At 36.5% G+C, this 13,313-nt stretch overlaps 1 protein-coding gene across 2 annotated transcripts in view; it reads left to right on the forward strand.

Annotated features, from left to right (window-relative positions):
* The window catches only part of LOC135160422 (cysteine-rich venom protein-like), a 52,718-nt gene that overhangs the window by 25,536 nt on the left and 13,869 nt on the right, over positions 1–13,313 (forward strand). The window contains exons 2-4 of one of the 2 annotated variants that reach the window (XM_064116958.1): positions 10,101–10,192; positions 11,481–11,617; positions 12,516–12,661. In XM_064116958.1, coding sequence (XP_063973028.1) covers positions 10,120–10,192; positions 11,481–11,617; positions 12,516–12,661 — 356 coding nt within the window. In that variant the 5' untranslated portion in view covers positions 10,101–10,119. Of the gene's footprint in view, positions 1–10,100; positions 10,202–11,480; positions 11,618–12,515; positions 12,662–13,313 lie in introns of both variants that reach the window. The other variant, XM_064116957.1, reaches the window with a different exon arrangement.

Here is a 13,313-nt window from a genome sequence, read left to right on the forward strand (position 1 = left end):
CCCTTTCCACCACCACTCAAGGGCTAACACCCCTGAGAAACGATATTTTTCGATCTCTACTCCCCCTGAATATTATGAATCAAGATTTTTATTTTTGACTTCACGAATCACCTGCAGTTAGTCGACAACGTGACGCCGCAGTTGTCCCTCGTCTCCCATCGCAATAGTTATTCACCCCCACTGTAACTTACACTACTATAACCGTGTTTTACCACATACCTGGCATTAGCCGATATCGATTATCGAGCGGAGAGGCTCATCGAGTCAATGTCGCTAGAGAGTAAACCCAACGTCTTATCGCTCTGTGCCAAGTATGTACCACCGATCACGGGGGATTAACTTGAAATGCTTTCTCACGTGGCCAACTGTCATTTTGTTGGAGCTTAATTAACCCCGTTAGTATATTGTTAATTATTGATATAACGCGTGAGAGGATAAACATAGAAGTTTCTATTCTGAGTCAATGAATAATTACACGGGGGATGTTTATTTGAGAGGACTTTGCATGATTGATGAGTAATATTGTGGAGAATAAAAATTATTCTGTAAAAGTACTATAGTTTATTTATTCTCTTCATGAAAATACCGCCCTAAAACCATCGAATATCAATAAACAATTATCAAATGAACTCTAATAACAAATGGCTAGTATAATATATCACAAAATATTTGGTGTCAAACGATGTGATCGCATTCGTGTTGAGAGACGAACTGTCCGATCGATTTCCCGTTTTAGGGACCTCAGGCCCAATTCCCCTTTATTAATGATTCAGTCTAGAGTCTACGTTGACAATGTGGAAATTGTTTCCCGGATGAAAACCCCCCAGGTGTCGAATGCAGTAAAACAAAGACCTCATTGTCCTCAATTATTTATTACCAGTCCTAGTTAAACGCGTTAAAATTTTTCCTTCACAATATTCTAAGTTTATAATGAATATGGGACTTAATTAAATATAAAAATCAGTGGATTTCTCTTTAAGAAACCAACGACTGGTCTCAAAGACCAAAAGAACATTCGTCACCTTAAAAGACTCTCTGTTCTTCCTCCCTATGGAGTCATTGTTTATGTTTATGTAAACTGACTGGAAAAACTCTGGAGCCTTCTACGTCGATTTGTTTTTGCAACAGTTATTCTTTCTGCAAATAATCCCAAAAAAAATTCCTAAATATTTCTACAGTTTAGAAAAATTATTATTGCTCTTTGCAATTCAATTTTTCAATTATCAGTAATTGCAAAATATTGGAAAATTATTAGTTTTAGAAACTGTGAATGGAATGCAGAAAAAATTATGCTGGTTTAACTCAGTTATTTTTGCGTTTATTAAATTATATGACGGTTACTATATATTTTGAATGGATTGGCTTGAAAGACCTGTAGAAACAAAAAATTGTTTTTCCAATTAAAGTGTCTAAAAAAATTATAGTATGGCTTCTTGTTTAAAACCATTCATCCCCAGTTGGGGTACATTAAAGACTTTTCCGACCAATATATTTTTCCCCTATATTATCCTCGAGCTATTTTACTCGGTTAAACCTGTTTAGACGTTCTTATGAAAATCAAACTTTCCTACTGTTCCACTTTGCCCCACGTTAAACTTTCCCTTGCCTTCCACGTTATCCGGCTTTTTCTTTCACCCCCGCCACCCCTACAATTTCAATTACATTTTTCATGGAATAGTAAACTCGAAATTGTCAATCTGTTGGGGAACGGGGTTTATTTACTTTCAGCCAAATTTGATGCAACGTCTATTCAACGTTTTATGAATGAAATCCCATCAGACGGATCGTCCTGCAATCTCTACGTTTTCGTTCATTAAATATCATAATAGTGATAGCTGCAACGATGTAGAAGATATCAATCCCCCCGTAAAATTTGCCAACGAAGTGAGTCAGACTGAACGTAATTAATGTTGCTCATTAATAATGCATCAAGGGAATGCGAGGGGAATGAAAAAACTACTATCATCAGAATATACCTTTGATTTTATCTTCGATATTATCGGAGAGAGCACTCCGATGTTAACAGGGCTCATGAGAGCTGTGTAAATCAAAACCACTGACTGGAGACTCATGAGGATAGGTCATGGCTGATCATACCGGTGGATGTACTACTGCGGGAGACTAGTACAACTGTTTACTAGCCATTGGCATGGGTGGTCGGGGTGATGGATGGTACTGACCCAGAGATGGACTGCATAATTAATTAAGAGAAAGAAAGAAAAGGGGGTTTAAAACACACTTCGGCGGTATCTTTATATAAACAATTTCCGAGTAAAATAAATATCAGTTTGAGACCTAATTGGATAACCTGATCTATCTGGAATAGATAATTTTTGTTTTTATATTTTATCTGCAAAAACAAAAACTCTCTACTGCAGATAGTTCAGATTATTCAACTGGAGGTTAATTGAAGAAATTAGTTGTAATGAGTTCAAATTCGGCACTTGTTCGTATGAAATGCAGACGATTTTTAATGTTTTAAAAAGTTTTTTAATGCTTTGAAAGTGGAATTCAACAGCCGATTGAGTTACATCCCTTATATATTGTGTTTTTTCATTTCAAGGGAATAATAAATGAAAATATAGAGGAAACAGCGGTGGGATTGGAGTTTAAAATTGACGTTAACATGATGCAACATTTTTTTATATTGTAAAGTGTAGATAATCGGGTTATGTTAAACTATTTTTAATTTCAAAATGCCTGAGGTGGAAACTTGGTAATTAATATCTCGTCATCCCTCCGGAGAGAACTTACATTGGAATTATGACTCGCTAGGGTTTTTTTAGAGTTAGGAAGATGTGTCCAATTATTGGAAATCAATCGTGTAACTGTTCGCCACGCACCTGGTGACATCCACTGCAATTGCGGATTAATTCTGTCCAGTAATTTGCGTAATAATGTTAAGGTATCGATTCGAGTAGCTAATTCCCAGACGTCTAATAAGATGAATGAATAACAAAAGTATAACAGAAGAAAATGGAGGAGAAATTTTACTTTTTTGTTAAATATACATTGGGAGTGCCTGATTTATCAAAATTAATTTTGTGCTTCATTTTCGTTGACTCAAATAAAAAATTTTATCGAACTTCAGTGAACATTTACCAGTAATTACCAGAAACTTTACCAAAAATCGCGAACAATTTCCTCTTAATTCCAAAAAATGAATATGATGATGCATTAAATATCAGAAAAATTCTGGAATTTTCTTCTCCACAAGTGAAAAGTTATTATTACCCCGCCGTACCTCATTACAGGTCAGTCACTAACGAAGGAAACCCGAGCTACCGATACGATACGATATTCTTTACCCGGAGGATCAATTTTGTAACACAATCTCCATTTCGATCTTCCTAAAGCTGCTGACGCACTTCTAGAATTTTTCCCCAGTTATTTATAATAAATAATGAAGGCAGATCGCTCTGGTGTTGGCTTTCACCTAATATTCTCAAAATAGTATATTTTTGCATCTTGATTAAATAAAAATATTTTATAGGCGAACATAAATAAAATTTCCATAATTTTAGCTTTCAAATTTCATTATTTCTTTCCCTATTCGTGACTTTACAAAACTTGGCGAAAATTTATTTATCGAAGAGAAAATAATTCTATTTGTGAGACAAAACAATAACCTCCTGAAACCAAAAAACGTCTCATTTGTCATAACATACGTATAATGAATCCCACGAGGTCTCCACTGAAAAATGCAACCCTGGAGTGGACAGAATTGGAAAAAGCAACATTTACAATATTTAACCACGTTATGAATAGAAAATACCCTCTCTCGTTGACGCATTTACCACTCGAGTGACCCTCATTACCAGGCGACGTTTTTCCTCAGTTACCATTCCAAATCCCATCAAATTAAAAATTGAAAAAAATATAGGGGCGCGTTGCGAGAAAAAAAATTAATTCGTGAATGCAGCTAGAACTCCCTTGGTACCTCAGAATCATTTCAGTGAGCATCTGAAGCCGGGTACAAAGTGGAAGTTACTGTAGTAGTTGTGGCACATGTGTATAACACCACCCCGCGATTTATGGAGCTGCCGGTGGATTTCGATTCGCCGCAGGGAAATCCCGTGAGCCCCCAGGAACCTGGGGCATTCTCTCAGCTACCTCTATACCGGAGAGGCTGTATTCACGCTGCTGCTGCTACTGCTGTTGCTGATGTTAGCGGTTTTTTTTGGGAGCACAGTCGAATAATCAAAATGGATTTTGTCGTGGTCATTAGAATGAAAATAAAAAGAGAATTGGGGATGGGAGGCAGTGGGGGATTTGGCCGTTTCCACGGTTAAGGAGAATGGGAGGGAATGGAATATTAGGTTGTGATGTACGGAGAGAAAAATTTCTTTGAAAATTACGTGACTGTTCCATAATTTCCCGGCAAAACAATATTTGGTAGAAATTACCGAACAGTTACGCACTTTTTCAGTGAATTTGCAGGAAAAAGTCCGGAACGTTCAGTGAAAAAATGCGTAACTGTTCCGTCATTTTTACTGAATACTGTTCTGATTGGAAAATTAGAGGGAGAGAAGAATTCTTGAAAAATTAAACAATATTCAGTAAAAATTACGAAACAGTTACATATTTTTTCACTCAACGTTCGATACTTTTTCTGGAACGTTTTGGATTTTTTCTTGAAAGTTCACTAAAAAAGTGAACAGGCCCGTAATTTATAAATTAATAATTGAGAATCCTTAACAATAGAGAAACAGCCTTCATTGTCTCGTGTCTATCAGGAGAAATGGTTCACTGTGGAACTTTCCCGGGAATAAAAATATCTGTCCGGAAAAATCTTTGAATGATTGAAGAGGTTTTGTGAATCGCAGAAAATCTTCAAAGAACCAGCTGTCACACAGACAATTTATTTTTCAATTATTTAAAAAAACCATAATTCTTTAAGGTCAAACAATCAAAGAAAAAAAATTGTGTTTTCAGAATTTTCCGAAAAATATCCTATATAAATCTTTTAAACAAGAGAGTGAAAAATATAAAAAATAAGAGCTAACGTTGGTATCGATAAGCGAAGTATCTCGATTGTTCCCCGCCTGTATTAGTACCTGTGTCTGTGTGTGTATCTGTACTTTTAATAGTCACTACAGTCCCTTTCCCCATCGCACCGGCTCCGCCATTGCTCCCAAAAATATTAGCAATGCATCTCACACCCGGTCGCAAATCGTTGGCAATACCTCCGGTAAAACACGATCGAATATCCTCGGGGTTTATTTAGCCACTCTCCTCCCCCATTTGCCGAACCTCCAAAAGCTGTAAATTCTCCTGTTGGACACAGTGGTGCGGCATAACGGAGGTCGCAAGGCGTTTCTACCTGCCTCTCATGCATATTCACAAGCTCTCTCTAACTATATAAACCAGTGGAGGTGAAATTCAAGCCAGAAGTGGGATATTCGGCGCGATCGTCGATATCGACAGTCGTTCCACGGGCCACCGACTGCGCCAAGGAATGAAAAGGAGTGAACGACGAGGATTGGGTGGGCGTTTGGGGTGGAGAATGCCTGGTGCAGTTGAACATAGTGGTGGCCAGCAGTCACTCTACTACATTGGCGCGAGTCAAAAGGGTGATTGAGAATATTGTCCATGAACATACAACAGATTCTGAAGGGTACAGTGAATTAATGGCCCGTAGATATGTATTTATTGAACACGAAAGGAGGGAATTCTTTGAAAGGATAAATTTCAGACTGACTCCCTCAATTGACGTGAAAATTCCCGATGGAAATGTCTCCCAGCGGTTGCGAATACATTTTGAGGGTAATTATTGTGGAATAGATCGAAAGGATCTATCCCACCTTCTTTTTAAAGGATTTTTCTATTTTTAACACGAATGATATACATACAAATGATATAAATGTATACGTATATTAACCTGCCTTATACATACAGTAAAAATTTCGGAATTTTAGAACAGGAGTTTGGAAAACCAGTAGCTGAGTATATGAAAACAATGATTTTTTTTTCATTTTTCCTGGCAAATATTCATGTTCGCTGACGCTGAACCATTTTTTGGCTCATAAAAATTGGGCATTTTCTACCTAAACCGAGTGAGATGGTTTTACTACTGAAGGCACTGCACTGTCCTTTTCTACTTAAACCGGCTGATCATTTCACTACTGCATTCACTGCACTCATGACATCACGTTCTACGGAACGTGAAGTCAATGAAATCCCATCTTTCCGAAATGACTGAAACCAACGCTGTAATCATGCGAAATTGCCTTCATTTCGAAGTCATGGTATCGGTTAATCACAGAGTGAGCTGCTCCTCGTTAAATCATAATAGACAGCTGTAGAATTTTATTCACGAATAATAGGGGATTCATTGGCGAATATCAAAGTCCATATGGTCAAATTTTCGAGGAATTTCAATGAATAAATAAATGCAACTAAATGACTTGAAGAAAAATTTCATTAAAAATTACGTAATCCGTAAACGAATGTCCTGATTAGCAGAAAAAATTTTGAGTGATTTTCCTCAAATTTATTGATTGGACATAACAAGAAGAAATGTTTAAAAAAAAATTCACACTGAATGGTTGAACGGAACCAAAAACACAGGATTTAGTATATTAATGGATTTTGTGCCAGTTTCATGAGACGTTTCAATTTATTTTTTCATTAAAATTAAAATTTTTGACAGCGACAATTAATTGGACATTCGGTATTCGCGGATGAAGTAATTATTAACCGGAAATAAAGCACTCATAGCTGGATATTAGGTTTTAACGAGGGGCTGTTCACTCTTCGCTTAAGTGCTGCCATGACTTTGAAATGAAGGTAATTTCACGTGATTATGACGTGGATTTCAATAGTCATGGGAAGATATGGTGTCATCGACTTACTTTTTCCGGAGCATGATTTTACGATCGCAACGGACTTTCATTGATTTAATGGTATGTGATCCAACGATAATGGAACCGCAAAGGGTTGAACCACAATTCCCGAATACAATTTCCTAAATAAATTTCATGAATGCATTTTTCCCCACTAATTACATGCAGCTGCATAAACATATTGCAGAACAGAACATCCCTTAGGAGATAAGCATTTTCGACAAATAATATATATGCTCCTGTCACACCCAGAGCATCATCGCTGCTATCCTGACCACTCTAGAAGATACTTCTCTAGAATATAGTACTCAGTTGTTTAAAAAATTGTAATACTTTAATTGGAATAAAACAAGTTTTAGAAAGTAAATTATTTCAATCGTATTTCAATACAACAATTTGCATCGTACTAGGCACCTAATTTTTCATAAATTTTTCTCTCCTCGCACCGAAAATTTCAGTTAAAAATCTTGAATAAGCGTCACTATTGATTCTCCAGTGTAGCACCTTGTGAATGTGAATCCATGAGTAACCAGAAAGAGTACCACCACAAAACCCCTTCCCCCCTCCCTCGTCTTCTTCTCACAAACGTAAATTGAAAACATTCATCCTCGTCGCGAAACTCGACACTCACTCTCTGTCTTCCGGCACCTCCGTTGCAACGAAAAATTGGACATTCCACTAGGTCCCACCATCGTAATTTATACAAAGATGGAACGCGAAACGTCTCAATGATGAAAACACTTGTTCAGAAGATTCTCAACAACTTTAAAAGGTCTGACCTCATTTTGTAATCTGGAACTTCGAAAAATCCGAAAAAAAACTGAGACAAAGAAGGTGAAAAGAGAACAAAGGGGACGGGACGAAAAACGAGCGTTTTACCGGACCACGGAGGCGTATCGGTGAGATTTTACCCGGGTGAGAGGTACCAGGAAGGACGGGAAAAGCGACATGAAAGGACCAGGGATATGGCCATCCACCAAAGGGATTTTCTTCTCGTCTATTATACGCCGACAGGTCTTCTTCATCTCTGTGTATCCTAAAGTTTTTATGAACGTTGTTATTAGGGCAATAGTGACTCATTAAAATGATACGCAGTAGAAACTCCGAGGAAATTACGTGATAAGTCAAATAATTGTCAGGCGGAATGCTTATCCGGTGAATGAAGGAAAATAAATTTTCCATAAAAATTCTAGCACAGTAGGACTGAAAAAAAAGTCAATCTTTCATTTGTGGAACAATCTAGTGCTGCAAATGGGAAATTTCTTACAATTTTTTAAAAATTTCCAGAGATGTTCTGGGACTTTTTTACGTATTGAGGGAAAATTTTCCGTTTTTGTGGAAATTCTCTTCGTGTAGTTCAAGTTATACTTTTTGAGTGGTGATAATTAATTTTTCATAATTAATTGATCAACTGCAATCGCAAATTGTTGAAATTTACTGAATAATTTACTGAACAATGTGCACAAGTACGTACACGCGGGAATTGAAAAATTGGACATTTGGGGACCGAAAAAAATTGAGTCCCTGATATTTGCCCATTATTTATATCATCCAATGAACGATAATTAATGGAATGAGTTTTCCACTCTAAGAGATACAAAACTCAATTAAATGTATCACCGTGGAGAATTCCAAATGACGATAATTAACCGAACCGCAGTATTCAAATAACAACTCATATAATTAAATTTTTCCATCAATAAAACAACCCTGAAGCACTCGCCCATTCAGCATCGAGCGAATGAAATCGCCGAAGCGCATATCGAATAAATTCCTCAACTCTCCTCGATAAATTCCCTCCACGATTCATTCTTCAGTTGCGTAATCAAAGTGAGTTATGAAATTGGTGAAATATGCCCGGAGATCAATGAATACCTCGGGTAATAATTCAGAGTGAAAACCAGTCGATTCCTTCGTCCAAATGATTGGGCTCAAAGGAATACTCTTTCAGTTTAATGCAAAAAAAAAATGTTAAGTGTAAAAAACAATTGACAATTGATAAAATTCTATTCCACAGTTCTTGGAAGACAGAAATTGTCAAGTTTCGTCTCACTGCATCACAGTCGTTAAATAATTTTAATAGAAGGGATTTAATTACATGCATTAAACAATTGATTCATATCAAATGAAGAAATTAAAAAGCAAAAAATACATTTGAATCGGAATTTTAAGGAACATGTGAGACAAAAAGCAATTCTATGGGTTTGAGGAAAATTGATTATGTACATTATCAAATGTTCCATTAATTAAATTTTGAAACTAATTTTTTCCGAAAATTTCGGGGAGATTTTCAACAAAATGTTCAAACAAAAATCAGGTATAAAATGTGTTCAAAATCATGAACAATGTGATGTACTAATGTTTAACTCCTCTCGAATGTACGTGTAAAGCACGACTCCATGAATAATGTTGAACATATTCACAGGTCAAAGCCACTGTAATCGTATCCTCCATTTTAATGATTCACATCTCCCAAGCGTAATATTCATGAATTTTGATTAAAGTGCAAGTCTGGGCTATTGCCAAGATGAAAAAAAAAACATATTCTCCGGTGTATCATCACTGGTTAACATTGATTTCTCGCGCTCCGTCACGTGAGCATAAATTGCTGAGCTTTCAAACGCTGTCAAAGAAACGAACTGTTTTTTCCCCGAGTCTACAGCCCATATTTTTTACATTTCCATCCATTCCGGGGGAGAGGTAGGAGAGTCAAAAAGAAATAGCCCATTTATTTATTTTTAAGCAAATTATTGAAGTCCAATTCCAACTGGATCCGCCATTTTCCTCCAACTTTTTCCCTATCGTATCGTATTGGAAAAAAGGGCTTAGCAATATCTGATTCACGTAATGATGGAGATATAAGGTAATACCAGTCTGGAAAGTGGAACTCACCTACCCTCCCATCCCCCTAACCCCCCAACCCTTTGTCTGAAGAACAAGAAGTGGTCCTTTTACCGATACTCAAAAAGTGGTAGATGCAATTTATTATTTTCCCAACTGCATATACTCGAGAAGTGGAAGTAACGGTGGTGAGAAATTTCACCCGAGGCTGAAAAACTTAGTTTCGTACGTATGTGTGGGAAAAAGTTTCTTCCTAAAGTACCACCTAACCTCACTCCACTGCTCCCACTAGATTTTCGTTGTACGATATCTACAAGAAAATTTATAGCAATTGAAGATTTAACGTATATTCTGCATTTCCTTCAGTATTTTGAATTTTTATTTATTGAACTTTTGTATTTATTTGTGTTTCAGGAGTGGATTATTGAGCAGAATGAAATATTTGTGGCTGTGTGTCGCCATTGTGGCAGCACTGCCAGCGGCTGTTCCATGGGAAACGCAGCGCAGTAAGCCCAGTAGAGTATCGTTTATTATTAACAACTAATTTGTATTTGTGAATAACCCATCAGTCGATAAAGCTCAACAGAGAAATTTTATTTTTCTGGGAGAAATTGTTTCGGGATGTGAATGGTTAGGGGTAGAATTAACGAAGGGGTGGACTAAGTTTTATGACGATTGGGATCGATGGGGTTGGTGGTGGATTTAATTGACGGCAGTTGTAACATTTTAAAAAATTTTACAGTCATATTTAGGGTATTAAGGGGTTAACATTAAATGTAATATAATAATATTATAGGGTAGATATATTATTATTTTATAAATTAGAAGTGGGGAGAGCCTCTTCGAAGCAAAAACTTGGTCATTATAAATTTGAAATTCCTAAATTATCCGAAGAACACTCTCCACCGAAAGAAACAATTCTCCCTGATTGAAATAAATTATCAAGAGACTTCGCGGAACTCTCAGTTCTATTTTATCGTCTCTCAGCACGAAAATACGGTATGAGGACATAACACTTTTAATACTTGAAAAAGAAATATGGTGACAAAACCACTGGAGTATTGCACGCGACAAAATCCTACAGAGCGTGTCTATTACATAAAGTAAATGCTTGACACAGTTATTCATGCTGAATTCAAATGCAGGGGAAATTGAATAAATACGTTGCTCGTGAAATGAGAAAATGAGGAAAATCTTTTTTCAATGAAAAAGTATTTCTTTCAAAGTAATAAAAGAATCCCTCTTTTTTGTAGTCACATTGGAAAAGAGTATTGGCACCTACTCCATTCTTGAGTCTCTTGGAAATGGAAAAGTTTCTGAAAGTATTTTTGTACATTTATTCGAAGCGAATGAATTTAAAAAAAAGAGCAGGACAGGTATCAATAGAATCAATAAAATTTCATTCATTGCCTGACAGGGGTTGAAATATTTAATAAATATTACGTATTTCTTCCGCAACTCCGGAGCACTCCCTAATTTTTACAAAATTAATGGAAAAGCGAATTTGGTTTTCGTAATTTTTATGAAATATTTGACTCCGTGAAATTTTCCCAAAACGTCGAAAATACAATCGATATTCACCAGAAGACGCAGTTAATTTCAGAAACATTTCTCAAAAAGTCTAATTTTTTTCTGGAAAAATAAATCTTAATTTTCACTAATAATCGTATCATTTGTTAAACGCTGAGAATGCGTCTTCTGTAAGAAATTGTAATTAATCCTCCCTGGATGTATGTCTCTAAAGTCGTTTAGTTCTCACTTTATACACCTCTACTTTTCTTGTTTCTGTTTTAGTGCCACGTTTATATGGCGACAGGATTCCCACGAGGGTCCTAACACCGAGCAACAAAAAAGTACAAAGAAAGATCGTCCTGTACCACAACTTCTTCAGAACACACGTGACTCCCACCGCCTCCAACATGCTCACAATGGTAATTATTGTAATTATCGTCTCGTGATGATGAAGGAGGGTGTACACCGAGTATTTGAAAATTCTCTTTTCCTGAGAAAAATAGCAATAATGAGTAAATGGATGGGAGCAGATAACGCTCCCGAATAATATAAAAAAAAATGAAAAAAATAACTTGGTGTTTTATACAACAAGTCTTTGTGCTCTTGAACAAAGCTCGATGCGGTCGTTGACTCGAGGCTCACTCCACCCTTTCACTCTTTATAATAATCGTATCATGAGGCGTAAACCCATGAAAGCTGGCACACACGACTGACCGAGTTGAAGAGCTTACTTTATGGAGTATAACGTGTTCACATTTGCATAAATACCGTGGAGTCTCTCTGATTTCTTCTCGTTGGGAAAACTGTCAGTGAAACATACTGACGGAAATTATTTTTTGACGTAACATTATTCACTTGTCACAATGAAGTGAGAGAAGTTTGTAAATGACGGGATAAAACCATTCGTATTGTATGAAAATTTATTCTGTAATGTTCAAGTCATATTTGTGATGTGATGGATACGAGAATATCTGGAGAGAAATATTCATTTAAGATTTCATCTTTCCCGTTATTCCGATGCGAGATATATTGAGAGAAATTTTCTGGAACTGTTACGGAATTTTCCCCGGGATTTTTATTGAATTTTTCGAAGTGTGTAGGGTGGACGAGAGTCAAATATCCCTTGAAAAAAATGCAGAAGAAAAATTAAAGTGAAAGAACTTGATAAATCTATTTGTTCAATTTTATTTAGTATGAGAAATTAGCTTCTTCAACTTAGGAAATTGTCTTCAGGGAGTAAAAATATTTCCGGCTGACTTATATAGTCTGAACTACTTGGTAGTGTTACCCCGCAATATATAAATACAATTATTTCAGAAATGGCACAACGGTGCGGCTAAATCAGCTCAGCGATGGGCTGAGGCGTGTTATGCACTGACCCATGACAATGCAACGGGTTTACATATTGACGCTTTTGGCAGTTGTGGACAGAATATTTTTATCTCGACGGCACAAGTACCCTGGTGAGTAAACTTCATAATCAAAATTATGGAATGCTATTTGTGAGACAGTTATCGAAGGGATGAGGGAAAGAATGAAATTTTTTTTTAGATTTGAATCGAATATTTCCTCAGAGAACGTCAACAACATCGGAAAGCACATCATAATGGCGGCTGCAAAGAATATATGGAGATAAAAATCTTTAAAAATTATGTGTTTGTTCCGTAATCCACCAGTCAAAACAATATTCAGTAAAAATTACGGAAAACTTTCCGGAAAAAGTCCAGAACGTTCCAGAAAAAGTGTGGAACGTTCAGTGAAAAAAAGCCCAACTGTTCCGTCATTTTTACTGAATATTGTTTTGACTGGTAAATTACGGAACAGGTACGTAATTTTCCAAGAATTTTGCGGTCCGTGAACGGAAAGAAGAATCTGACAATTTTTATCGTGTGATTCCGATAAAAATTACTGTGGTGCCTTACAATGTCGGCGCAAACTTCAGGCCTGAGAAAAATTACTACGTCGCCTAGTTAAATTTCTTTATCGTCTTAGGGATACTTCGACGTCGACCTCGTAAAAATTCAAAGTCTGATGCAACATTTCCCATGATAAAGTCCAACGTAGGTAATAAACGGCTGCATTCGGCGCGCATCGTTAACCAGTCACAATGAGTTA

This window comes from Diachasmimorpha longicaudata, chromosome 3 (genome assembly GCF_034640455.1).
Source record: "Diachasmimorpha longicaudata isolate KC_UGA_2023 chromosome 3, iyDiaLong2, whole genome shotgun sequence".
NCBI classification, from domain to species: domain Eukaryota; kingdom Metazoa; phylum Arthropoda; class Insecta; order Hymenoptera; family Braconidae; genus Diachasmimorpha; species Diachasmimorpha longicaudata.